General features: G+C 62.6%; 12 protein-coding genes across 12 annotated transcripts; 9 read left to right on the forward strand and 3 right to left on the reverse strand.

Moving 5' to 3' along the window:
* Window positions 1–311: 311 nt before the first annotated feature.
* Window positions 312–3,278, forward strand: MJAP1_000720 (uncharacterized protein; the record flags this gene model as incomplete). The annotated part of the gene is made up of 2 exons (XM_060264687.1): window positions 312–367; window positions 395–3,278. The coding sequence occupies 2 exons, from the start codon at window positions 312–314 to the stop codon at window positions 3,276–3,278; spliced, it is 2,940 nt and encodes a 979-aa protein (XP_060120670.1).
* Window positions 3,279–3,875: 597 nt separating this feature from the next.
* Window positions 3,876–8,552, forward strand: MJAP1_000721 (putative NRPS-like protein biosynthetic cluster; the record flags this gene model as incomplete). The annotated part of the gene is made up of 2 exons (XM_060264688.1): window positions 3,876–8,488; window positions 8,513–8,552. The coding sequence occupies 2 exons, from the start codon at window positions 3,876–3,878 to the stop codon at window positions 8,550–8,552; spliced, it is 4,653 nt and encodes a 1,550-aa protein (XP_060120671.1).
* Window positions 8,553–8,703: 151 nt separating this feature from the next.
* On the forward strand, window positions 8,704–9,273 carry RPO26 (subunit common to RNA polymerases I, II, and III; the record flags this gene model as incomplete). Its single annotated transcript, XM_060264689.1, has 3 exons — window positions 8,704–8,738; window positions 8,787–9,020; window positions 9,111–9,273. The coding sequence occupies 3 exons, from the start codon at window positions 8,704–8,706 to the stop codon at window positions 9,271–9,273; spliced, it is 432 nt and encodes a 143-aa protein (XP_060120672.1).
* Window positions 9,274–9,847: 574 nt separating this feature from the next.
* Window positions 9,848–11,935, forward strand: MJAP1_000723 (uncharacterized protein; the record flags this gene model as incomplete). Its single annotated transcript, XM_060264690.1, has 1 exon — window positions 9,848–11,935. One exon carries the CDS (start codon window positions 9,848–9,850, stop codon window positions 11,933–11,935), a length of 2,088 nt encoding a protein of 695 aa, XP_060120673.1.
* Window positions 11,936–11,972: 37 nt separating this feature from the next.
* MSH3 (Mismatch repair protein msh3) lies at window positions 11,973–14,962 on the reverse strand (the record flags this gene model as incomplete). Its single annotated transcript, XM_060264691.1, has 3 exons — window positions 11,973–14,090; window positions 14,113–14,484; window positions 14,507–14,962. 3 exons carry the CDS (start codon window positions 14,960–14,962, stop codon window positions 11,973–11,975), a joined length of 2,946 nt encoding a protein of 981 aa, XP_060120674.1.
* Window positions 14,963–14,995: 33 nt separating this feature from the next.
* BET2 (protein geranylgeranyltransferase type II) lies at window positions 14,996–15,995 on the forward strand (the record flags this gene model as incomplete). Its single annotated transcript, XM_060264692.1, has 2 exons — window positions 14,996–15,326; window positions 15,349–15,995. 2 exons carry the CDS (start codon window positions 14,996–14,998, stop codon window positions 15,993–15,995), a joined length of 978 nt encoding a protein of 325 aa, XP_060120675.1.
* Window positions 15,996–16,038: 43 nt separating this feature from the next.
* Window positions 16,039–19,039, reverse strand: MJAP1_000726 (uncharacterized protein; the record flags this gene model as incomplete). The annotated part of the gene is made up of 3 exons (XM_060264693.1): window positions 16,039–16,049; window positions 16,096–17,208; window positions 17,398–19,039. The coding sequence occupies 3 exons, from the start codon at window positions 19,037–19,039 to the stop codon at window positions 16,039–16,041; spliced, it is 2,766 nt and encodes a 921-aa protein (XP_060120676.1).
* Window positions 19,040–19,591: 552 nt separating this feature from the next.
* MJAP1_000727 (uncharacterized protein) lies at window positions 19,592–20,458 on the reverse strand (the record flags this gene model as incomplete). Its single annotated transcript, XM_060264694.1, has 1 exon — window positions 19,592–20,458. The coding sequence occupies one exon, from the start codon at window positions 20,456–20,458 to the stop codon at window positions 19,592–19,594; it is 867 nt and encodes a 288-aa protein (XP_060120677.1).
* A 272-nt stretch (window positions 20,459–20,730) lies between these two features.
* ICL1 (isocitrate lyase) lies at window positions 20,731–22,353 on the forward strand (the record flags this gene model as incomplete). Its single annotated transcript, XM_060264695.1, has 1 exon — window positions 20,731–22,353. One exon carries the CDS (start codon window positions 20,731–20,733, stop codon window positions 22,351–22,353), a length of 1,623 nt encoding a protein of 540 aa, XP_060120678.1.
* Window positions 22,354–22,548: 195 nt separating this feature from the next.
* MJAP1_000729 (uncharacterized protein) lies at window positions 22,549–23,102 on the forward strand (the record flags this gene model as incomplete). The annotated part of the gene is made up of 2 exons (XM_060264696.1): window positions 22,549–22,942; window positions 22,984–23,102. 2 exons carry the CDS (start codon window positions 22,549–22,551, stop codon window positions 23,100–23,102), a joined length of 513 nt encoding a protein of 170 aa, XP_060120679.1.
* A 412-nt stretch (window positions 23,103–23,514) lies between these two features.
* MJAP1_000730 (uncharacterized protein) lies at window positions 23,515–24,848 on the forward strand (the record flags this gene model as incomplete). Its single annotated transcript, XM_060264697.1, has 4 exons — window positions 23,515–23,575; window positions 23,598–23,729; window positions 23,753–24,538; window positions 24,562–24,848. The coding sequence occupies 4 exons, from the start codon at window positions 23,515–23,517 to the stop codon at window positions 24,846–24,848; spliced, it is 1,266 nt and encodes a 421-aa protein (XP_060120680.1).
* Window positions 24,849–25,064: 216 nt separating this feature from the next.
* PEX11 (Peroxisomal membrane protein PMP27) lies at window positions 25,065–25,873 on the forward strand (the record flags this gene model as incomplete). The annotated part of the gene is made up of 3 exons (XM_060264698.1): window positions 25,065–25,112; window positions 25,158–25,317; window positions 25,341–25,873. The coding sequence occupies 3 exons, from the start codon at window positions 25,065–25,067 to the stop codon at window positions 25,871–25,873; spliced, it is 741 nt and encodes a 246-aa protein (XP_060120681.1).
* Between the last annotated feature and the right edge of the window lie 33 nt (window positions 25,874–25,906).

The following is a 25,906-nucleotide window of genomic DNA, read 5'->3' on the forward strand; positions in this document are numbered from 1 at the left end:
GCACGCGCGCCGCACAGCGTGCCGCGTGCCAAAAGGGGGGCGTGTCGGCCGATTCGGAGGAAACCAGGAAATCAGGGCAGGGTCCTGATTGGCTATTGCGCTATTTTTTAACGCGAAGAAACGCGTGGGTAGAGTTGGATCGAGGCTGTGCAGCGAAGCGGCCCTGTCGCAGGCGCGCAGTATGCGCGATTGGCACGATAGAACCTGCCGCTGCTTCGTTTCATTTGTCGAGGGCGCGGTAGTCCGCGTGGTACAGTGCGCTTGAATTCCGTGCAGCTTGCTTGTGTCACTCCCTCAGCTCCACGTCCTCCATGAGTCGCGCAAATCAGGGGCCCTACCTGGGCCAGGGACAGGATGCCTATGCTCAGTACGCGCAAACACAGCCCTCGGGCAGGTACGTGCAGTATGACACGACCTCGTCCAACGCCATGACGCGTTACGAAAACCCCAACGAGCCGGGCTATGGGTACTCGCAGGCGAACTTTCCCCGTCAGCACGGCACCTACAACCCCGAGCGTTCGGCTATGGCAAACTACGCGGTGACCGGTGAGCAGCCGGGCGAGTACTACGACCGCGCCCAGCACGCGCCGCAGACGGCGACGACCTACCAGTCCTCGCCGAGCCACACGGCTCAGCAGTACGGCTACACGCAGGGCGCGTCGGAGAGCGCGCAGCCGCGTAGCACGTTTGAGGACAACTCGGTGGTGTACTCCTCGCAGCAGCCTGCGCAGTCGACCAGGGCGAACTACGCCCCGGCTGCTGGCCAGAACGCCGCTGCGGCCGGCTCGCGTACGCACTTGGCGTCTGGCCAGGGCGAGAAGAGCTCGGCGTACGCCGGCCTGCCCGCCTCGCAGCAGCAGCCCAAGAAGAAGTCCAAGTGGTGGCTGTGGCTCCTGCTGGCCATCATCGCCATTTGTGTGATTCTCGCGGCGGTGTTGGGTGGTGTGCTCGGTAGCCGTGCGGCCAAGAACGACGGCGGCGGCGGCGGCGGCGGCAAGTCGTCGGCGAGCGGTGTTGGTCTCGGATCTCCGCAGAACAACCTGTCGCCCGCGTTCCCCAAGGACGTCACCGACGCGGCCAACAAGGCCGCTGAGAGCGGCAAGGGCGACAAGCTCGGCTACACTGGTACTGATGTGTACAGCAACCCCGTGTTTACGTCGGATGCCAACACGGGCGCGCCGTCGGTGAGCGGCTCGGTGGGTAACTGCTCGGAGGACCCGTGGAAGTCGACCGGCAACGTCAACAACCTGCGTCCCAACCACCCTCGTCTGATTGCCCCGCAGTACCAGTGGGACTGCCTGCCCTCCAAGATCCACAACGATGCTTACCTCACTGCGTGGAACGCTACCATCTTCCAGAACGCGTCGGCGTTTGCCGACCAGAAGCCGGTGACGTACGACGTTGACGGTGGTCTCGACCTCTCGGGTATTCTCGACGTGGCGCGCATTGTGCAGCAGCGCATCAAGGCGTGGGCCTATGTGTACCGTCTCACTGGCGACAAGAAGTGGAGCAAGCGCGCCATGGAGGAGCTCAAGACGGCCGCGGGCAATACCTCGCAGCCGTTTGGCGACGCGAGCACGCGCTGGGACCCCCAGCACTTTTTGGACACGGCTGAGATGTCGGCTGCGTACGCATTTGCCTTTGACTGGATGTACGACGCGTGGACGAACGAGGAGCGTGCCAACATCATCGACTGGATCGTCACCTACGGCATCAACCCCGGTCTGCAGCTGTACAACACCAACCAGGCGTGGTGGTCGAACAAGGACAGTGGTAACGGTAACTGGAACTGTGTGAGCAACGGCGGTCTGATCTTTGCCGCGCTCGCCATCCAGGGCGACGCGCAGGGCGCGGACGCCGACTCGGTTGGCCAGATCCTGCAAAAGGCGCTGCCGAACGTCAAGTCGAACTGCATGCGCGGTGTGTACGAGGACGGCACCTGGAGCGAGACACCCAACTACTGGTACTTTGGCACGAACGCCCAGGCGCGTCTTCTCTCTGCGCTCGAGACGGCGACGGGTAACGACCAGGGCCTTATGGACCAGAACAAGAACTGGTACAAGACGGGTGACTTCCACATGTACGTGACCGGCAACGCGGGTATGTTTGCCTACGGCGACAACGGTCCGAACAAGTTTGCGACGACCGCCAACCAAATGTTCCTGTACGCGCAGAAGTCGAACAACCCCCGCTACGCCCTCTTCCAGCGCGACCGCGCGGACGCGGCGTCGGACCCGCTCAGCATGTTCTGGTACGACCCGGCGACCAAGGGTGCGTTCTGGAACGGCCTCGCGCTCGACAAGTTCTTTGACAACTCCAAGGGCAGCTGGGCGTCGATGCGCAGCTCGTGGACCGACCTGACCGGCAACTATGTCGCGATCAAGGCTTCTAACGCGACGGGCCACCAGACGCACGGCGACCTGGACGCGGGTGACTTTGTCATCGACGCGCTCGGCACGCGCTGGGCGGGCGAGTACGGTAGCGACAACTACCTGTCCAAGAACTACTTCTCGAAGGAGACGGACGACTCGGACCGCTGGAAGTACTTCCGCAAGGGTTCACAGGGCCAGAACACGCTCGTGATCGGCAACCAGAACCAGGTCTCGAGCTGCAAGCCGGTCAACAAGCTCGAGTCGAGCGGCGCGAAGCAGGACGGCACGCTGGACTACACGCCCGGCAAGAACGACATTGCCTACTTCATTACCGACCTGAGCACCTGCTACTCGGCGGCCGCCAACGCGGTCCGCCGCGGTATCCGCTTCCTGAACGGCCGTCGCCAGATCCTGGTGCAGGACGAGATCAAGGCACAGAACAAGCCGGTGCAGTGGCGCGTGCAAACCAACGCCACGGTGTCCCTGTCGCAGGACAAGCGCACGGCCACCATGAAGATCTCCAAGGTGATCAACCCCAACGCGGGTACGAGCGGCACGCAGAAGCTGCCCAAGGAGGTGACGATGGTGGCTACCATCCTCCAGCCCCAGTCGGTGACGTTTGCGTCGAACCCTGCGTACTCCAACGACTCGCCTAACTACCTCTACGGCAAGAACAACGTGCCGCAGCAGGACACCTTTGATGCGGGCGTGATCCAAAAGCAGGGCTCTCAGATCCCCGCGGAGATTATCGATGACGAGGTAACGGTCCTGTCGATCGACCTGCCCCAGAACCAGGACACGAACCTGCAGGTCGTCTGGCAGCCGCAGTACAGCTCCCTCACGGACGCGGATAAGGCCACGCCGAAGAACGTGCCCCTGGACAACTGGTCCCTGACCAGCCACTAAATAAGAAGTACATCTGTGTTTTAGATTCCCCGATGGCATAGTATGACGGCGCTTGTCTATGACACTCTGTAGGACATTATCTTTTCCGAGATTCAAATTTCAGCCTGTAGGCGTACCGTTTGGGTTATCAACGGTAAGGCCAACCGACCGAACTACGCCTTTTGCACGGCGTTGACGTAAGAGTATTCTTTTCCGTTTTATCAGTTAGGCAGAGCTTATTTTTTTTCTGCCTCGCGCGCGCATCCAACGCCCCTGCATAGATTTATCGCGCTGCGTACAATGACAGCACGATCGATTGTGGGCATGTGATTGGCCCATTGCCGATCACTCAAGGCCTCTGCAATCCCTTAGCTAAATTTAGGTCTCCGCCGCCCAAAACGGGCATATCGGCGGGCAGGTTCGGCCGAAAGTAACTCAGGATAGCACCTGTGTGGGTACTCGGAGCCGCCGAGCAAACAATCGCATAGCCACAGGGTACATATCCCTAGGGCACGACCTTTTCTTGAAGTTCGTCCCGTTCCTTCACCACCAGGACAAGACCACGGAGGTGTTCCGTGCTACGGAGAGGAAGTAATGGATTCTCCTCTGTCCTATGTGATGGACCTGCCGCCGGCGGCGGCAGGTGTCTCGCTAGGTGACTACCTTGCCTATCATATCACAGACAATGGCAAGTTTCAGACGTTGATCGACTGCCTGCCGTCGACGAACAAGCGCGCGTTGATTTCGCCTGACCTGGCGCGCCCGCCCTTGACGCACCGCATGCTGAAGCAGTTTGTGGAAACTTTCACGCTCCCCACAACAGGCCGTTCGAAGCCGCTCCAAGCCAATGACCGTATCATGATGGCGTTGCCGACCGGTCCCGAAAATGCACTGGCGCTCTTGGCAGTTGCTGCGTACTATAACTGTGCCCCCGTCAACGCTAGCTGCACGGCTGAGGAGCTTCGCGACGATGCGCTGCGCCTTGGTGCCCGCGCTGTTGTTGCGACGCGCGAGGCTGCCGAGCGCCTCGAGCTCGAGCAGCTCTACTACCAGCACGGCCTTGAGATCTACTTTGTGGATGGCCGCCCTTCGGGCCCGGCGGGTCTCTTTGATATTTCGACCCTCGCGCAGGAAGTGCCGGGTAGCCGCAACCAGGGCCCCCCGAGGCCCAACTCACTGCAGAACCAGTGTCTGGTGCTGCACACCTCGGGTACTTCGGGTACGAAGAAGGTCGTGCCCTACACGCTGCGCCACCTTATTGTCGGGGCTGCTTGTGTCATGCAGAGCTGGAACTTGCACTCGGAACAGGTGAACATGAACATGATGCCCCTCTTCCACGTTGGTGGTATCGTTCGTAACCTGTGGGCCCCCGTCATTTCGGGCGGTTCTACGATTCTCTGCAGTGGTTTCGATGCGAACGCCTGGTGGACGCTCGCTATGCAGTTGGGTGCGACGTGGTACTATGCCGCGCCCACCATGCACCACGCCATTCTTGCGTCGAAGCCCGCCGAGGTGGTGCCTTCGCAGCAGCTCAAGATCCGCATGATTTGTAACGCTGCCGGTGGTCTGCTGCCCTCGCTCGCCAACGAGCTCCGTGCGACGTTCAACTGTACAGTACTTCCCTCGTACGGTATGACGGAGTGTATGCCCATCGCCTCGCCGCCTGTTACCTACCAGCTGGACCGCCCTGGTTGCTCTGGTATTGCTTGTGGTCCCCACCTCAGCATCCGTGACCCTCTTGATATCGAGAAGGAGCTTCCCGTCGGTAAGACGGGTAACATTAGCGTCCGCGGTCTCCCCACCTTTGACGGTTACGAGGTCACGGTGGACGGCGTGACGCAAATGGACACTTCGGTCTTTTCGTCCGAGGGCTGGTTCGACAGTGGTGACTGTGGTCACATGGACCAGGACGGCTACCTGTACATCACCGGTCGTTCGAAGGAGATTATCAACAAGGGTGGTGAGGTTGTGTCGCCCTTTGAGGTTGAGGAGGCCATTATGCAGGCTTGCAAGGACCGCGTCAAGCAGACGCTCGCTTTCTCGGTGGACCACAAGGTGCTCCAGGAGACGATTGGTGTTGTGATTGTCTCGCAGCCCAACCAGCCGCGCATTGGTCTCTCGGAGCTGCAAAACTCGCTGCGCAGCCACCTGCACCCTTCCAAATGGCCGTTTGCGATTGTGTACATGGATGATGTGCCCAAGAACCAGGCCGGTAAGCCCCTGCGTATCAAGCTCGGCTCGCGTCTTGGCATCGGTCCTCTCTCTGACGATGTCCCGGCGCTGGACCGCCACTTTGAGGCCAAGACGCCGAGCAAGGAGACGCCGCTCTCGCGTCCGATTCCCTGCTCGCGCATCACGGTCGATGTGCGTGCCGTTCAGCGTGCCTGCTACCGCATTCCGGGTGTCTTGGACGCTGCCGTTGTCCAGCAGCGCGACCGTGCGCCGATGGCCTTCATCCAGGTCCAGGAGGACGCTGGATTCGATGCGGCCGACATTGACCGTGCGCTTGGCCAGATTCTGCACGGTTACGTGGTGCCAAACCCGCTCCACGTCTTCCGTCAGCCCCTGATCAAGACCAACGGTCAATACGACTTCCAGGCTATGGAGAGCATCGTGCGTGAGCAGAATGCCGCGAGCATGTCGCAAACCTCGATTCTGGTGCGTGACATTATCGCCAAGCTTCTCGATCTCGACTCGGGCTCGATCACCGACGAGAGCGACTTCTTCCTGCTCGGTGGTAACAGTCTGCTGCTTGGTCGCCTGATTTTCCTGATCCGCAAGGAGACTGATGTCAACCTCGAGGTGTCGTCGCTCTTTGTGAACTCGACCGTCTCGAGCATGGCCGCGCTCATTGACGAGCAGCGTGGCATGGGCGGCGCCGAGGAGGAGCACGACTTTTACCAGCTGGACGAAAAGGGTACGGGCTTGCAGTCTTCGTACAACCTGGCGCACAACTACTCTGTTAACGACGACCCCGCTTTCTCTTCGCACGGTTACAAGGGCCGCAGCTCGACGCATCCATTCGTGCTCTTTGTGCAGGCGATTCCCTTCCTCTTCTTTTACCCTCTGAAGGCCGCCTGGACTTGGACGGTGATTATCCACGGCCTTGCCTTCTTTGCATTCTACATTGAGGACTCGCCTTGGCAGCGTCTTGGTGCCCTGCTCTCGTCGATTATCATCGCCCGTCTGAGCAGTCGTATCATTTGCCCTACCGCCGCCATCGCCTTCAAGTGGATTGTCATTGGTCGTTACCGCCCCGGTCGCTACCCGATGTGGAGCAATTATCACCTCCGGTGGTGGATTGTGAACCAGTCGCTGCGTACTAGCGGTCGCGGTGTGTTTGCTATCACGCCCTGGCTCGAGCAGATGTACTACCGTCTGCTGGGTATGTCGATTGGATCTGGTGTCAAGATCGACTCGCAGGCCAAGATTTACGAGCACGATCTGATTACGGTCCACGACCGCGCCTCGATTGATCGCTGCCGTATCCGTGGTTTCTGTGTTGAGCGTGATGGCTACTTCCGCCTCGAGCCAATTGTCATTGGTCGTGACTGTGTGGTGAACACCTACACCCAGATTTCGCCGGGTGCGCGCTTGGCCGACGGTACGGTGTGGGGTCCGCAGGCTTCTTCGCACGAGGCCCCCGCGCCCGACTCGTATGCGGCTTACAACCGCACGGCGACGCCTCAGCCGAACTTCCTGTTGAAGCTCTTCTTCGGTTACCCGCTTGTGATTTTGGTCTTCATCATCTCTTACGTTCCTTGGTTTGCTGCCCTGATTCTCCTGCTTCTGCAGCCCTTCAACTTCACGAACCAGGACAGTCTGGAGAGTGTGATTGCTTGGTACGCGTACCCCACTCGTATCGGTTACCATTTCCTCGCCCGTGTTATCCGCAAGATTCTGCCGCCCCTTGTCAACCTTGTTTGCGGTATTCTGATCAAGCGCATCCTCGGATTCAACCGTGCTGGCTCTATGCGCAACGCATCGCAGATCGCGCTCTTCCGCCGCTGGATGACGGACCAGCTGCTGAACCAGCGCAAGCTGAACCAGGCCTTCCAGATCATCGGTACCCATTACGAAATGGTCTCGGTCGTGTACCGTGCTATGGGTGCCCGGATCGGCAAGCGTGTCTACTGGCCTGGTTCTGGTATCTACTGCCCCGACCCCGAGCTGTTGGAGGTTGGCGATGACGTCGTGTTCGGTTCGCGTTCGGAGATCTTCACTTCGGACTCGATCAGCTTCGACCCAGTGCGCATTGGCCGCGGTGCCATGATTGCGGACCGTGTCGTGATCCTGCCGGGTACTACGGTCGGCCGCCGCTGTGTTATGGGCTCGGGTGCGCTGTCGCGCCGTGGTGGTAACTACGAGGAGCGCTCGGTGTGGATGGGCCAGAAGAACGGTGAGGCGGTCAGCTTCGGCAAGTCGCAGGCCTCGGAAGAGGATGACCTGAACGAGGACAGCACTATCACGCCGTTCGGTCGTGCGTACTACAAGCGCCAGGCCAACTACTTTGTGATGCCCTACCTGATGATTGTCGCTCTGCACGTCCTGATTATGGCGATTACGGCTGCCTACTGGGCTGGTGGTTTCGCTGCCACGATTGTCGCGATCAACGAGATTTTCAAGGCTTACTCGGACCGGTCCTACTGGCTCTTTGCCGACCACTGGTACCGCCCTGCCTTCATCTACCTTGCTATCTGCATCTTCTTCGTCGTGATTCTGCCTTGTCAGGCATTGATCTCGCTCGGATGGGTGGTCGGTACAAAGTGGTTGATTATTGGACGTCGTCGCGAGGGTCGTTACAACTGGGACATGAGCAGCTACTGTCAGCGCTGGCAGACGCATTTGCTCATGCAGCGCCCCGCTATGCAAGGATTCGGTGGTCACATTTTCCAAAACCTGTCTGGCACTGCCTATGTGGTGTGGTATCTCCGTGCGCTCGGCGCTCGCATCGGTAAGGACTGTGCTATCTGGGCGGGCGGCAAGCCTTCGCTGCAGCTCACAGAGCCTGATTTGGTTACGATGGGCGACCGCGTGTCGCTGGATGACTGCTCGGTGGTTGCTCATATCAACTCGCGTGGTCAATTCAGTCTCAACCGTCTGCGCATTGGTGATGGTTGTGCCATGCGCACCGGTAGCCGTCTCTTGTCGGGTGCCAGCATGGAGCCGCAGTCCATGCTTTTGGAGCACACCCTGGTGGCTTCGGGTGAAATTACCGAGTCTTGGGCTGTGTATGGCGGTTGGCCTGCTCGCAGGCTCAAAATGCGTCGTAACCCAGAGGCGACCAAGGCGTAAACGCCTCGAGCCTCGCTACGATCTCTGAATCTTGTTATATATGCTTAGTAAAATACATTACGGTTGTGGCATAACGAGGGCGTTGTGTACGTAAGATCACGTGGAAAAAAGTCGTCGAGGCGATCCGCGGGCGACAGGCGATTGCGCGACGATGGATCCGGAAGAGGCTGGTATCAACGAGGACGGGTAGGTAGCATGGGACAAAGAGGCGCGGTGCTTACCACGTAAAAACAGCTACTACGAGGACGAGCCTGACTTTAACGAGGATGGCGATGACGCACTTGACGAGGCGGGCGGCCTCGACGATGCCGAAATGGGCGATGAGTCGGTCGTGCATTCGAGCGCCGGCGGTGCCATCCCTGCAGGCGGAACGGATGACTCAAAGCCGAACACGGAGCGCATCACGACGCCGTACATGACCAAGTACGAAAAGGCCCGGATCCTTGGTACGCGTGCGCTTCAGATTAGGTACGTTGCATTTTCCTGCAAAGGAGCAAAGACTAACCCATTTTTTTCCCTTGTGTATGGGTATACCATGCACATGCATTTTGCTTTTAGCATGAACGCGCCTGTATTGGTTCCTACGGAAGGTGAGATGGACCCTCTGGCCATCGCGCAAAAAGAGCTCGTTGCCAAGAAAATTCCCTTGCTCGTCCGCCGCTATCTGCCGGACGGTAGCTACGAGGACTGGAGCGTCGCTGAGCTCATTACCTCGGACTGAGATGGATGTCCCTACCCCGTCTTTGCATTGTGTGTAGCTTTCCTAAACAATACCCATATCTACCCCATGGCCTCTTTAGCGCGCCACGTATGTGACCCTAGCGCCTGGGCACGTCTTTTGATTCGGCTCGGTGTCACGCTATGCCCAGTATGCCACCACCGCTGTCAAAGAATTATCCATTCAGCTTTCAAGCGAATTATTATAATGACCGTTCCTGCGGAGCAGCGCGCAGCGCAGCCTGCAGCTCAAACGCGCAAAGTTGCGGCGAAGTTCGGCCGCGCTCCTCGGCTATTACGCCACCACCAATAAACCTTGGTGGCATATTTGTAATATAGTTGGGCGATTGGTTCGCCAAGCCTTGCCAAGAGTGGCTAGATAATCTCGGCCTGTTTTGCGGTGCACCCAAAGCCCCTACTAGGAGGGGTGCACGTGGGATACCCGGTTCTGGGCCGCCGCGATTCGCAGACAACAAGCCCAGGGAATTAAAAAGGCTTGGCACATCTCCCTGCTTACGATTTCCCACTCTATCCTTGCGTGGCGGTACTAGTACCAAACAAGGGAGACATTTGGCGACATGGCGAAGGACGACTTTGCCCAGCCGCGTGTTGAGGTGAGCGAAGTGCATGAAGAAGAGACCCGTTCTCCTGAAGACGTTAAGGAGACCAAGTGCTTGTGGCGAGGCTGTGGCACCCTGTTTGAGGATGCCGAGACCCTCTATCGCCATCTGTGTGATGAGCACGTCGGTCGCAACAGCAAGAACAACTTGTGCTTGAGTTGTGGCTGGGACAACTGTAATGCCAGCTACAGCAAGCGTGATCACATCACGAGCCATATCAGGATTCATATCCCTATGAAGCCTTTTGCCTGCTCGGTGTGTGGTAAGAGCTTCAAGCGCTCGCAGGACTTGAAGAAGCATGGGCGCACGCACATCGTGCCTTCGCAGGTTGACAAGAGCAGCGACGAAGGCTATTCTTCATACGAGTCCGCACCTGGCGCGTACCGCACCTCGCCGTCCACGACGCCGTCTCTCTACCCCCAGATGCCCGGCCTGCTTTCGCCGCGCGTGCCGGAAGAGATTGCTGCGACCCCGAGCTACCGCTCGCCGTCGTCGCGCGACTCGGCGTCGCCTGCCTCGTCGTCCTACTCGCACGACGCTTCGCCGCGGAGCATTGCCCCAATGTACAGCGCGGGAGAGCGGGCAAATATGCGCTATAGCCCGGTGGATCCGCTCTATCCCCCCATGCCAAAGCCGCATCTTCCTGCCGAGGACGCCAGCTTCTTTCGTGCGCGCAATGCCGCGTACGAACACGACCTGCCGCACCGGGGATACGCTCCGCCGCCGCCGCCGCCTCGTGCGGAAGCCGGCTGGAACACAGGCACAAAGCGTCCCCGCCGCTCTGTGGATGAGTTCTGGGGCGACGTGCGCCGCAAGAAGGTCGCACCGGTATATGACACCGACATGGCCGACCGCCTGAACCAGATCCTCACGCCGGGTTGCGCGCAAGACCCCGGTTTGCTGGACCTGTTCCTGGGCGACTCGCTGAGCGCGCTCGGTGGCAATGCGGCACTAGAGAGTACGGTGCCAGCCACGGCGGCCGCCGACCGGACTTATGGCACGCATACACAAGCGTCATACGACTACAACTACAACCGCCAGACGACGCTGCCGCCACCCCGTCCGTCGGTCCCGAACCTGGCCGAGATTAACGCGTGGCTCGTGCAGCTCGGTATGAATGTTGCGCGCCCCGCGCCGCCGGCCCCCCAGCAGGGCTCGGTGGCAGGCGCGTCTATGGACGCCAGCATGCCGTCGCTCGACTTTTCGCAGTCGCTCAACATGTTCGGCCTGACGCACATCCCCGGCGTCGACACTGCGGTGTCGAACGCAGAGCCGATGCACTACCCCGCACCCCACGCTGGCTCATATGCTGGTGCAGGCATGCAAGACGCTTATCGCCCGTCGCGCACCGGCGATTATGCAGCCTACCCCCAGCTCGCACGCGAGTCGGGCGTCCAGCCGTCGTACCGCCATGTTGAAGCACTTACTCGTGCTCCCTCGGATACGCGCACGGCTCCCATCACCCCTGTTCCGCGCGTGGTGAAGGAGGAGGCGATGGACGAGGACGACACGCCTCCGCCCGCCTCCCGCTCGCGCCTCTACCCCAGCCTGCCGGACGAGGAACCCGCGAGCCCGATGAGCTCGGACCACTCGCGTCCCGTCTCGCCTGCTGGCAGCGCGTCATCCGCGCACTGGTCGGACGCGAACGTGCCGCGCTCGATGCGCGAGCGCCACCTGAACCTCGTGTTGAATGTGCTGCTTGCGCTGAACAAGCGCCAGCGCATCGACCCCCAGTCGGGCCGCCTCGCGCCGCTGGCGGGCAACCGTGACCGCTCGCGCAGCAACTCGCTGCATGTGCCACCCTACACGCCGCACTGGCGCAGCGAGACCCGCGATCGCAGCATGCCCCACATGCCGGTCCTCTACGACTTGGGGCATAATGGCACTCGCCGCTCATCACCCTACCGCGAGGCGCCCGTGCCGAGCGTCGCGCTGCGTGCGCCGCGTCCGTCCGCGTCCGTAAGCAAGGAGGCCGAGAAGCCCGCCCCGCGCCCGGGTGCGCTGCCCAGCATTGCGCAGCTGCTTTCAGATGTGGATATGAATTAGACACTAGACACTGTGGTATAGAGATATGGACAAGACATTACGAAGACGAGTACCACGCTTTCGCGAGCGACAGCGCCTCGGCCGCGTTCTTTGCGCCAAACGCAGCGCGCACGAGCGCCGCAGCGCGGTGCCGCTGGCGCCGCTGCTCGGCAGCGTGGTGAGACGCTCGCAGCGCACGCGCGTGCTCCTGCGCCGAGGCGACGAGCGTGCGGGGTAGCCCTGCGAGCCGGGCGACGTGCACGCCGAGCGAGTCGGGCGCAAGGCCCTCTTGCAGCTTGTGCAGGAACACGATCTCCGTCTCGGCGCCGCGCGTGTCGAGACGCGTCGCCATGTGCATGTTGGCAATTTGGTCGGGGTAGGCGTGCGCGAGCGAGCCGAGAGAGACATAGTGCGTGATAAAGAGGACTTTGGGTGAGTGGCTGCCTTGCGCGAGGAGCGTGCCGAGCACTGCGTGCGCGAGCGCCGCGCCGTCAAACGTCGACGTGCCCCGCCCAAACTCGTCGAGGAGCAAGAGCGAGCGTGGCGTCGCAGTGCGCAGCATCTGCGCCGTCTCTTCGGCCTCGATCATAAAGGTCGACTTGCCGCGTGCGAGGTCGTCGTGTGCCCCCATGCGCGTCGCAATCGCGTCGTGGCACGGCATGCGTGCCGCCTCGCACGGAACAAACGAGCCGATCTGTGCGAGGATGAGGGCGAGGGCGATGGCGCGCACCGTGCTCGACTTGCCGCCCATGTTGGAGCCGGTGAGGAGGATGGAGCGCGGGCGCTCGCCGCCGAGCGTCACATCATTCGGGACATAGGACTCGTCCCGCAGCGCCTCGACGACTGGATGGCGGAATCCACGCAGGACCACCTCGTCGTCCTCGGCAATGTCAGGGCGCGTATAGCCCGGAAGCGACGCGACGTCCGCAAGCGACGTGAGCGCGTCGAGCTCCGCAATGGCGTGCACGACGCGGTGCATCGGTGCATAGTCTTGGGCGACACACTGCACATAGTCGCGCCACGCGACGCGCCCCGCCTCGGCGAGTTGCTCGCGGTGCTGCTCGCGCAGCTTCGAGAGGCGCACGATCGTAGGGGTATGGAAACGCACAGCAGCCTTGGTGCTGTTGACACGCACCCAGTCCGCCGGGGTTTTGTTCGCATCGGCCGTGCGCACCTCGATCAGGTTCTCGATGCCAGAGACCGAGAGGTACTGCAGCTTGGGCCGGTGAAGCAGCGTGCGCACCTCGTCGAGATGCGCCGCGAGCTGCGCGTCGTCGTCGGCGATCTGATCTTTCCACGATTGGATCGCAGGGTAGCGCGCGACATCGGCAAACAGCTCCGTCTTGGCATTTTTGCGCGCCTCGGCGATCTTGATCGCGTCGAGATGCTGCGCCACAGCTTCGCGCGCGGCCGCCAGCGACGCAAGCGCCTCGTCGAGCAGTGCCGAGCCCGAGTGCACCTCGCTCGCAGCGCGGAAAGGAAACTCGCGCGTGATGCGGTGCAGGCTCAAGAGGACCGTCGCGAGCTCGGTCGGCTCGACGAGGCCGTAGGCGATGCGCGCGAGGCCGCGCGCGAGGTCCGGCAGACGCACAAGCATCGCAGCCGCCTGGTGCAATATCGCGAGGCGGCGCTGGCGGAGAATGTCCACGGCCTCGGCGCGCTCGGCGATTTGTGCGGGGCGGAGGAGCGGGCGCCGCAGCCATTGCCGCAAGAGGCGCTTGCCCATCGGCGTCCGGCAGCGGTCCAGGTGCCAAAAGAGGCTGCCACGTACCTGGCCGTCGGTCGCATTGTGCATCAGTTCGAGGTTGCGCATCGTGTGGCTGCTAAGCAGCATCGATGTGCGGTCGTAGAATGCGCGGTAGTTGGCGGCCTCGCCAAACGCCGAGGCGAGTTGGTAGGATGCGAGATACTGCACGAGCTGCGCAGTGGCGCACTGCACGAGGGGCGGCAATGCAAGGACCAAGGGGAGTGTCGGCGCGTCCCAGTCGCTGGACGCGTCGGTAAGAACTGCCGCCGCGTCTTTGGCATGCACGCCGTCGACGCACTCGACGCGCGCAGGCTGCTCGCCCCGTGCATGCGCGGCGTATGCACGCAGAATGCGCTCCGTCTGCGCCGAGAGGCCAGACGGGAGCACGAGCTCTTTTGGTGCGAGGTGCGCGAGACGCGTCTCGAGTTCCTGGGTGAGTAGCACGACGTACACTGCGCAGGCCATCGTCGACAAACATGTCGTGCGTCACGGCGGCCGTCGCGACGTCCACGGCCGCCATCCCGATCTCGACACGGTCGCCGTGCGGCCGCTCTGAGACGGTGAGCAGCACCTGCTCGCCGCCGAGCTCGTCGGGCGACTGTGCAGCACCAACTTCGTCGATCCAGGTGCTGGCCGTGTACAGCGCCGTGAGCTGGCGCGTGAAGGGCTTGTTCGCATTCTCTGTCGCGGCCTTGAGTGCGCGCGTCTCCGTCTGGCGGCACACGCCGACCTTGTAGCCGTGTGCGACGAGGCGCTTGACGTGCACCGAGAGGCGGGGCACGGGAATCATGGCCGCCTCGAGGTTCTTTTCCGGAAAGCACGCCTGGGTCAGTACAGAGACGTACAATATTGAGCAGCTGACTCGCGATGCGCGCATCCTCCTGGTAAAACTTCATCTTGTAGCCGACTTCGACGAGGAGCAGCACTCCAGGATTCTCCTTTTTTAGCTGGAGGATCTGCTGCTCGAGCGGCGTGTACTTGACGGCCCCTTGGGCGGCCTTGTGGCGCGGCGCGACGACCGACGTAAAGGCAGCATGTGTGGGCCGGGGCGGCCGGATGGGGGGCAGCGTCGGGGAGGCCTCGGACGCGTGCGCGTCAAAGCGCAGCGTGTCGAGGAGATTCGTTCTTGCATGCGATTGGGGCGCGTCTGGCATCGGCTCCTCTGCCTCGCGCGCCTCTGCTTCGCGCCCTTCTGGCACAAGCGCTTCTTTTTCCTGCGTATCTTCCTCCTCGACACGCGCCCGCTTCGGCGCGCGCGACGCGCCAAAGAACGCGTGCAGCGACGCTTGCCGTGGTGGCATAAAGACGCGCACGGTCGTCCACGTGCCTCCACGATGTCGCTGTTGGTCGAGAAGCATGTGGCCTTTGTGAAGAAGCTGGAGCAGAAGCGCGACCAGAGTCTCGCGTACCACATGACGGCGCACCTGCGCATGAATGGCGTGTACTGGGGCGTCTGTGCGCTGGCGCTGATGCGTGCTGGTGACGCGCTCGACAAAGACGCGCTCGTCGAGTTCGTCCTGAGCTGTTTCGACGAGGCGAGCGGCGGATTCGGGGCGTACCCCCAACACGACGCGCATATCCTGAGCACGCTGAGTGCGATTCAGATTCTTGCGTTAAAAGACGCGCTCTCTGCGCTCGGTGCGCGGCGCGACAAGGTGGTCGAATGTAGGTTGTCTATCTCACGCAGTTGTCCTCGCCCAGCAGCTCCCCAACGGCTCGTTCCAGGGCGACCGCTGGGGCGAAACCGATACGCGCTTCCTCTACTGCGGCGTGAGTACGCTTGCGCACCTCGGAGCGCTCGACCGCCTCGACAAGGCGCTCACAACCACGTGGATCATGAAGTGCGCCAACTTTGACGGGGGCTTTGGCCTGACCGAAGGCGCCGAGAGCCACGCGGCGCAGGTCTTTACGTGCGTCGGCGCACTGTCGATCCTCAAGTCGCTCGACCTGGTTGACAAGGACATGCTCGCCTGGTGGCTCGCCGAGCGCCAAGTCCCGCAAGGCGGCCTGAACGGGCGGCCGCAAAAGCTGGAGGATGTGTGCTACTCGTGGTGGGTCCTATCATCGCTCAGCCTTTTGGGGCGGCTGCACTATATCGACGGAGACAAGCTCCAGTCGTTTATCCTCTCTGCGCAAGATCCTGACGGCGGTGGCATCGCCGACCGGCCCGACAACGTCGCCGACGTGTTTCATACCGTCTTTGGCGTGGCGGGCCTCTCGCTCCTCGGCTACGCGGGGCTCGAGGAAGTGGACCCCACTTACTGCATGCCGCTTGCACTGACGACAAAGCTCGGCATCAGCCGGCCGTGCCAGCGGCTTGCGAGACGTAATTAGTGTGCGGCACTCGCGTCCGCTGTCGTCATATAGGTCTGATGGCTCAGGGCAGAACTGGGAAGAGACGCGTCAAGCGCGTCGGGTGCGGCGAGACGCGAACGGCGCCCGTTGCCGCGCTTCGTCGGCGAGACGTGCGAGTAGACGGTCGAGTTGCGCGTCGGCGTCTGCACCATCGTCTGCTCAATGAGCATCGCAAGGCGCTCCATCGAGACCGGCGAGGAAGGCTCCCCGGACTGGGGGCTGCTGGGATCCGACGTCGCAGCACTCGCCGCGTTCGAGGTCAAGTACGAGGCATGGAGCTGGGGCGGCGGCGTGCTCGTAGCTTCGGCCGCGCCGAGACCTTCGGACGGCGCCTCGTGCGGCCATCCAGGCGCACTGGACGTCGCAGAGAGGCGGTACTGTCCGTAGGGGTGCGCCTCGCTCGGCAAGCGGGGGCTGCGCAGGCCACGCGCCACACTCTCGCGCTTCTGCTCATCGTAGGCTTCACCGTGCACGGAGAGCGTCTGCGGCGAGAACTGCATCGTCGCGACCGAGTCTGCGTGGTTCTCGGGCGTGACGGGGCGTGGGGGAGGAGGCGCAGGGCGCGACGCAACGACCTGCGATGCGGCGGGGGCCGTAAACGTCTCGAGCGACACCGCCGCGGGCATCGGCGCAGGGCGGTCAAGCGAGCGAGGGGTAATTGCAGGCGACGCACGCATGGGGGCAGGCAACGCCGCACCAGGGTTCAAAGGCTGCAGTGCCACCGGTTCGTGCTCGGGCAGCGGAGGGGGAAGCGCAGAACGCACGGGCGTGGGAGACGGCGGCGAGAGCGCCGTCATCTCGGGCTGCACGGGCCGAGGCTTCCACGGCTGCCACGAGCCGACGTGCGCCTGCGAAGGTTGCGGCACAGAACGCTGCGGAGCATCGTTCTCGGTGCTGTAGGCAAACGCCTGGGGCTCGAGTCGCGGCGCAGGCGTGGGGTTCGCAGTGGTGAGGGTGGCAGCAGGTGCCAGGGCGGGTGCGGCCGAAATGGTGGGTGCGGCGGGCGCAGAGGGCGCCGCAGGCGCCGCAGGGGCCTCGGACTGTGCTGCTGGGGGCTGCACCGCCGTGGCCGGAGGGGCCTGCGGAGCCTGAGGGGCCTGAGGGGCCTGCGGAGCCTGAGGGGCCTGCGGAGCCTGAGGGGCCTGAGGGGCCTGAAAGGCCTGCGGAGCCTGAGGGGCCCGAGGCGCAGGAGCTTGGGCCGCAGGAGCTTGAGACTGAGCTGCAGGGCCTTGAGATTGCAGAGCCGCGCCAAGGGCCTGCGGGCGAGGCTGCGACGTGGTCGGTGTTTGGGGCGCCGGCTGTGCCGCAGGACGCGCCTGTGGTGTCGCAGGCGCCTGCGCAGCTGTGGCCGGCTCCTTTTGCGCGGCTGGCGCCGACGTACCCGCAGGTGCCGCGCCGGGCGCCTTGCTCACCGGACGGTCCTGTGCGCGCGCCGGGCGCGACGGAGGATTGACCTTGGGCACAGGCGGTGCCGGCTCCTTCTTCTTGCGGCGGAAGAGCGATCCGAGGCTCTTTTTCCACTTGCTGCCGAGCGCGCTTTCCGACTTGGCCGGCGACGGCGGCACCGGCGGCCGCGCGTTCGGCTGCTTTGGTTCGGTAAAGGCGCCCGGCATTTTGTCCTTGTCACGACCTGGCGCGAGCGGCGGGCGGGCCGGCACCGTGGCGGGCGGCGGCATGCCTTGGCGGAGATTCGACGGCTGGTTCGGCGCCGTGCTCGGTGCCGTGCTCGGTGCCGTGCTCTGCGCCGGGGTCTGCGCCGGGGTCTGTGCCGTGCTCGGCGTCGCGCTCGGCGGCGCGTTCGGCGCCATGCTCTGCGGCGCGGTCTGCGTCGCGCTTGGTGCCTCTTGTACAGGCGCCTGCGTGGTCGGCGCGCCGTGTGCCTGCACGGTCGATGCGCCATGCGCCTGTGCTGTGGATGCGAGCGATGCATGCGACATGGTTGCATGGATCGTCGGCGCGCCCGACGACACCGACAGGCGCCCGTCGGTCATGGACGTCTGCGGGCGGAGGCGCTGCAGCGCTGGATCCTTGGGCGCCTCGTCGTTCGTCATCGACGAGAGTGCCATCTGTGAGCGTGCATCGCTCGGTGACGCGGAGCGCGCAGCATTGGGCGTCGCCGTACCAGACGTCGGCTCCCATTCTTCGCGAGTCGGCAGGCTGCGTGCCGAGTCCAGGCGCGACTTGGCGCGGATTGTGCCGCTGCCTCCTTGGAAGGAGCGCAGGAATGCGCCGCGCGTCGATGGCACACGTGGGTGTTGGTGCTGAGCCGAGTCCTTCATCGACATGACCAGCACAGGCGAGCGTGGCGCATTCAGGCTCGGCGAGCGCGAGTCGGGCGTCGGCGATTGGGGCCCCGGCGTCGGGGGATACATATTGCTCCGGATGCTGTTTGTCTCGGACATGGGCGACGCCACGTCGAGCTCTGTGCGTGAGCGCGTCATTGTGGGATACGGATTATCGCCGAATCCGATGCTCATTCCCTCAGGAATGTCAAAGCGGCGCGCTGCCGAGTCGCTCGGGTGCACGCCCGGAAAGGCCTCCATCAGCGAGAGCGACAGCGCCGAGTCGCCGGGACTCGGACGCGTAGGCAGTGTATGCATCGACATGTTTGAAGGGAGGCCGCCCCGAAGACTGTGCTGGCTCAGGTTATAAGGCGACATGCTGTAAGGCGACTGCGGCACGCTGCCGCTCATGGAGTAGTTGCGGAACGCGTCCGGGGCGAGCAGCGAGTCGGTGGACGGCGAAGCAGGCGTCTCGGCACCGAAACGCAGCGGGCTCATGGACGCGCTGGCACTGCGGGAATGCACCGCGTGGCGTTCGGCCTGCAGCTCGTTGGCGAGCACATCCAGGTCCCGTGTATCATTAAAGCGGCGGCGGCGCGGCTGCTGTGCATTCTTGGTGTTTGCCGAAGCTTCTGCGCGCGACGCGGCACTCGCCGGGTTCAGCTGCGAAAGCGACGGTTTGCTGCGCACTGATGTGGACGATGCGTTCCGCGCGCCGGCCGTAGACGAGTACGGCGTCATGCCCAGTCCGATGCGGAAAGGCGTTTTGCGTCCCGAGTTCGCGGGAGCGCCCTGCGCGGGCGATCCGGGTGTGGGCGTGCTTGGCACGCTGGTATTCGAGGCGGAGCTGGTAGTCATCGTGACAAACGGCCTGCCCCCCTACAAAAGAGTGCGTCACGAACAGAACAGCGAAAGTGACAAGTGTTCAAAAATGAACCACAAAAGAAAGAAAAGCTTGTTCTGCAACGCGCGCTCCGTACGCGCCAACAAGGAAAGCTGATCTGGCGCTTGACAATCCCCAAAGGCGCAACTGCAGTCTGTACACGTTTCTGATTAGTGACCGCGCGGCCCATTGCATCAATGCATGGACCGTGCTCAGTGCATACAAATGGTAGATACATGTGCCTGATTGGCTGGACTATAAGTACGGCGGCAGGAGCCTGCATACCAAGGGCCTACGAAGCCACGTTGCGTGGGCCAGGCGTACCTGGCGTGCGCGACGGCGCCTGACAGGCGTAGGGAGCCCTGTAGGCCGCGCAGTGAGTGAAGACGCTGGCCTCCCCATGCATTGCGCTACTCGTCCGAGTCGTCGTCCGAGGGCAGTGCAATTGCACCGTAGCCACCCAAACTCGTCTTCTCCATCTGGCGCTCGAGACGCTCGGCCTCGACGGCGTGCGCAAACGCCTCGGCGGCGGCCGTGACCTCCGCCGCGTCGTGACACGTGCGGTACTTGGCCAGGTAGTGCAGGTTGAGCTTGGGAAAGTTTTCGCCCCACGCGAATTTTGAGAGGAGCTCGTCGCCAAGGGGGCGCGCAGAGCAGATATAAAAGGCAGCGGCAAGCGCCTCGACGCAGTTCAGCTTAAAGGGCTTGCCATAGTTTACAGGGTTCGTCGCCATGAGCCGCGGCAAGAGGCGCTCATGAGGACTCTTGATCTTGCCAAAGGGGATCTCGTCGAGACGCGCCCAGCTGCACTCGACGACCGCGACGCCGTACTCGTGTACGATCGAGGCATCAGCAGGCGAAAGGACCTGTGTCGCGCGCGGTGTAAGTACAATGCCGCGGAAACGCTGGCCGACGCGTAGTTCCTTAATAAGGCCGTGGCGCGAGAGTTTTTTGCCGCTGCAGCGCCGGGGGTCGCAGTGCTGAAAGTCCCACATCGCCACCGGCACAGGCGCGGTGAGGTCGTCGGCAGATCCGAGCACCTCGTCGGTCGACGGCCCATCGTCGGACGCGTCGTCGCTGTCCTCTTCACTGCTGCATTCTTCTTCGCTCGTCGCCTCTTGGGTGTCCTCGTCGCTGCTCGCTAGCGGCTGCGCCTCTGCCTCGATGCGTTCTTGCGGGTCATCTAGTTGGTATCGGTCCACACGGAAGCCTCTACGGGGAGCATGTCCTCCACCGCGTCCGCGTCCACGTCCGCGCCCACGCTGCTGCTTGCCCATCCATGCACTGCGCCTGCAGCGTATGACGCGCCACGAATAAATTTGCGTGGAGTTTGGAAATCGATCCGGTTAGATCGTGCCCGGTGATGAGTCACGTGTAACCCCGTGGGGACCGGCACAGTGGGGGATCGCCCGCTGTCATTGGTGCGTTTGGGCCGAGCGGAGCACCACGCTGCAGGTGCCAGGGAAGTAAGGAAGATGACGGAACGGGGTGGCGAATATATAACGGACTTCGGGCCCCGCAACGCTTACTTCGACCATTGTTAATCAATATGTCTTACGATCCTAAGAACGAGGACGCTCTCTTTGCCAAGGAGGTGGAGCAGGTGAAGCGCTGGTGGCAGGAGCCCCGCTTCGCCCGCGTCACCCGCCCTTACACCGCCGAGCAGGTCGTGTCCAAGCGCGGTACCGTCCAGGCCGAGTACCTGTCGAACCTCCAGGCCAAGAAGCTCTACAACCTTCTCGCCAAGCACGCTGAGAATGGCTCGACCTCGCACACCTACGGTGCTCTCGACCCTGTCCAGGTGACCCAGATGGCCAAGTACCTCGAGACTGTCTACGTCTCGGGCTGGCAGAGCTCGTCGACCGCTAGCTCGACCAACGAGCCCGGTCCGGATCTGGCTGACTACCCCTACAACACCGTGCCCAACAAGGTGGAGCACCTCTTCATGGCCCAGCTCTTCCACGACCGCAAGCAGCAGGAGGCCCGCTTCCGCATGTCTCCCCAGGAGCGTGCCAAGACCCCCTACGTCGACTACCTCCGTCCCATTGTCGCTGACGCCGACACTGGTCACGGTGGTCTGACCGCCGTCATGAAGCTCACCAAGCTCTTTGTCGAGAAGGGTGCCGCCGGTATCCACATCGAGGACCAGGCCCCTGGTACCAAGAAGTGCGGTCACATGGCCGGTAAGGTGCTTGTTCCCATCTCGGAGCACATCAACCGTCTGATTGCCATCCGTCTCCAGTACGACATCATGGGTGTCGAGAACCTGGTTGTCGCCCGTACCGACTCGGAGGCTGCCACGCTCATCACCACCAACGTGGACGAGCGCGACCACGCCTTCATCCTCGGTACCACCAACCCCGGCCAGCAGCCCCTCGTCGACGTGATGAACGCTGCCGAGCGCCAGGGCAAGACTGGCGACGAACTCCAGGCCGTTGAGGACAACTGGACCGCCAACGCCGGTCTCTGCCTCTTCTCGGACGCTGTTGTCGAGTTCATGGCCAAGAACGGCAAGTCGGAGCAGGTCCAGAAGGAGTTCAAGGCCGCTGCTGCCAAGCTCTCCAACGCCCAGGCTCGTGCCCTTGCTAAGAACTACGGCATCGACGAGACCGCCGGCTTCTTCTGGGACTGGGACGCTCCCCGTACCCGTGAGGGTTACTACCAGTACCGCGGCGGCACCCAGTGCGCCGTCAACCGTGCTGCTGCCTTTGCGCCTTACGCCGACCTCCTCTGGATGGAGACCAAGTCGCCCATCCTCTCGCAGGCCAAGGAGTTCGCCGAGGGTGTCCGCGCCATCCACCCCGGCCAGTGGCTCGCGTACAACCTGTCGCCTTCGTTCAACTGGGACGCTGCCAAGCTCTCGGAGAAGCAGATGCAGGAGTACGTGTGGGACCTCGGCAAGCTCGGCTTCGTCTGGCAGTTCATCACGCTGGGTGGTCTCCACTCGAACGCTTACATCAGCGACCTGTTCGCCAAGGGCTTCGCCAAGGAGGGCATGAAGGCCTACGTCTCCATTGTCCAGCGCAAGGAGCGTGAGGTTGGCTGCGACGTCCTCACCCACCAGAAGTGGAGCGGTGCCGACTTTGTCGACAACCTCCTCAAGACGGTCACTGGTGGTGTCTCGTCCACCGCTGCCATGGGCAAGGGTGTGACCGAGAGCCAGTTCAAGTAATTGGATAACTCTTGTATAGGGAAAATTACCTAGTACGCACCGAGTGCTTTCTTCCACAATTCCGAGCGCCAACCCCTGTGGGGCAGACTGCGCCGGAGTGCACGCCGGGTCGGTTGCTGACTAAAGCGTTCGTCGCGGCTTTTCGTTTTGTCGACGGCCAGGAAGATTGGTCGTTCTGGCGGATCGCCCTTTACCATGAGTACAAGCTCCCGTGCAGTCCTCTCTTTGAGTGCGGCGCGTAGTGTCGCTGTTTCTTCGCCTGTGGCCAGCGCACTTCCCGCGCCGGCGCTCGCCCAGCCCGTGTACGTGCAGTCGGTCGCCCCGGTGGTGCGCATCCCGGTGCCCCAGTTTGTCGCGCAGTGGGTCAGCCGCATTGCAGGTGCGTGGTCGCCCAGTGCAGAGGACGCGTCGAATAGCGACGCGGGTGCCGAGGCGCTCGCGCTCGCTGCGCCGGGTCACGCAACTGCTCTGCCCGCGGCCGACGCCCCGGAACTTTGGGACGGCCTTCTCCTTGCTGCGCCCAAGAAAAAGGTCTCGCACTCGCGCAAGGCGATGCGCTCGGCAAACAAGGGTCTCAAGGACCGTGTCAGTACGTATCTTTATGCGACGCTCCAGATACTAACCAAACAGACCTCGTTCACTGCCCGTCGTGCGCGCGCCCGAAACTTCAGCACCACATCTGCGAGCACTGCTATGCAGACTTTGCGCGGAACCTGAAACAAAAGAGCAACGACACGCCGGCTGCGTAAGCAGGTTTGTCTGCTCCCGCGTCGTACGTGATTTGCGATGCGCTGCGTTGTATGATACCTCGTCCATATACGGTTTGCCCGTGGGCCTTCCATAGCACTGCGTACCAATGGATTCTATGGCTCGATTATCTAGAGAGAATGTCTTGCCACTCTGCTAATGAATAATGGCTGCTTTTGCCCAAAGTGGCCGATTCGCGATTGTGGAGGGATCTCCACCACTACGATGGCCTCTGCGTCTTCGTCTGTGCTGCGTGCCCGCGCAGGGTCCCTGCGTCAGGCACAGGCATTCTTTGCCCGCAAAACACCTCTCGAGAAAGAATGGGCTGGAGCTTTGCGCATCGGCGCCGAATCGCTTACCGGACGGGCCGTGCGCATGGACCATACCCGTGCCGGGCTGACTGGCGCACGTACGATGGCGACTGCGACGCTCGACACGTCCGACCTTCCCCCCATTCCCGACAAGCGACTTACAAGTATGTGCCATACCTGACCCAGGGCTGATTCCCCGTACCAAGCGCCACCCCGTCCCACAGGACACGGCCGAGTCGATTGTTGGTCTGATCGTCAACGAGCCCGCGCCCGCCAACGCGACGCAGCAGCGCGAGACCGAGGCGCAAGTATATCAACGTAGGTCGCATCTACTGACCCAGTCCTCGAAGACAGCAAGCAGTCGTCCGCGTCGCTCCGCCAGCTTGCGGCTGCTGTCCTGCAACTGTCACGCGACAAGGACCGCAATCTCGTTGCGAGCCGCTTGTACGCCATGGCCTACCGGCGCGGTGACGACGACGCTGGCTATTCGTGGGCGACCATGGTTCTCGAAGGCATGGTGCCGAACGAGGTCGACTCGACGACGAAGCAAGTTGACGATGCCATGCGCCTCTACGCCGACCTGGCGCGCAAAGGGCACGCACAGTCCCTCTTTGGCATGGGCCGCTACCTGCTCGCCCAGGCCACGCGCGAGCCCGAGACGGCCGAGAAGCGCGTCCCCCGCGCGATTGAGCTGTGGCAGCGTGCCGGCAAGAGCGGCATGCCCGACGCTTGGTACGAGCTCGGCCGCATGTACGAAGCCGGCGAGCTTGTGCCCCAAGACAAAGACAACGCGCTGACCTGCTTTGAGCACGGTGCGCGTGCCGGGAGCTCGCTGTCGTGCTATGCGCTCGGCGTGTTGCACGCCGAGCGCGCCAACAAAGCGCACGAGAGCGGCGACGCGAAAGCCTCGCACTCTGCGAGCACGCTAGCCAACCGCTACTTTTTGCAGGCCGCGCAGAAAGGTCATGCGCCCAGTGCGTACAACATGGGCGTCCGCTACCTCCTCCGGGACGCGACCGATGATGCGTCGACGCCCGAGCAGCGGCGCAGTGCGCACCAGGCACAGTGGGGCATTGTGCCGGACGATCGCAGTGCGCGCGAATGGTTCGGTGCTGCGTCCTCGAAAAGTACGTCGCTCTTCTCACACTAGATTTCATGCCTGCGATGATGAACTATGGTGCGATGCTCGTCGACGGGCGCGGCGCGACGACCAACGGCCCTACGGCCGACGATCTCTTTGAGGCGAAGCGCGTCTACCGTCGCGTGCTTGTCCTGGGCCAAGTCGCGCAGCAGAACCCAAGCCTGCTGCCGGGCCGTGCCACGGGCGACACACCCGAGGTCATGAAGCACATGGTGCAACAAGCCGAGCACGCGCTGCAGCACATCAACACGCTGCAGCCTACATCGCCTGACGAACTCCCCCCGCACCGGTCCTAGAAAAGGTGCACGGTGATGTAGCGTAAAGATGCGGGCGTAGGATTGGCCGTATTTTGCCGGTGTCCACATCGCCGGTTCTGCGCGGGAGCAAATAGGATTGCGTCGTTTACGACAGTTAATGACTAAAATCCCCCGCACGCAGCCGCCAGCCGGACTCGTTCCGGGCGGCGTTACGCGGCATCCTCAGGGTCGTTATCCTTCGATACCATAGTCAACATGGCCTCGGTTCAGCAGATCGTCATGCACCCCTACGTCTCGCAGCTTGTACGTATCGCATATGGGTGAACTGCGTACTTACACACCCCACAGCTCAAGTTCTGGAGCACCACGGTCGGCCGTGACAAGTCGGCGCGTTCCGTGCAGTACCTCTCCCGCTTCCTGGCCTGGTACACCCTGAGCCAGGGTGCTCCTAAGGAGACGGTCGCACGCTGGTCGTCGATCAAGTCGAACATTGGTCTCAGCCGCAAGCGTACGTTGCTCAACTAACACCAGTGTTCCGTATCGGCAAGTTCCTGGAGCACTTCCAGGCCGCGCTCAAGGCCACGAGCACTGCGGACCCCGTGCTGAAGTACACTGCCATTGGCCGTCAGCTCGGCTACGCCTGCTACCTCATCCTTGATGCCCTGCAATGGGTCCACGGCGCCAAGGCCTACGTCTTCGAGAAGGAGACCATCCAGAAGATCGCCAAGAACGCTGCCCGCTTCTGGCTCGCTGGTATCACCTTCTCGCTCATCAGCGGCGCGTACAAGTCGTACCAGCTCGCCCAGCGCACCAAGCTCGCCCAGCGCCCGCGCGCCACGGCCGAGAAGGAGGCCGAGCGCCGCGTCGAGCTCCACCAGATCGCTGCCGATACCAAGGCCGTCCGCCTGCAGATCCTCCAGGACTGCTGCGACTGGGTCAACCCTGGTTCGAGCACCGGCTGGATCAACACCAACGACGGTGTCGTTGGTGCTGCCGGCACTCTCAGCTCGCTGCTTGGCGCTCGCGCCCAGTGGATCAAGGTCAACGGCGCCCCGAAGAAGTAGATTTCGTAGGTGCACCGTTGCTGTACGCCCTTT

Source organism: Malassezia japonica, chromosome 1 (assembly GCF_029542785.1).
Source record: "Malassezia japonica chromosome 1, complete sequence".
Classification (NCBI taxonomy): domain Eukaryota; kingdom Fungi; phylum Basidiomycota; class Malasseziomycetes; order Malasseziales; family Malasseziaceae; genus Malassezia; species Malassezia japonica.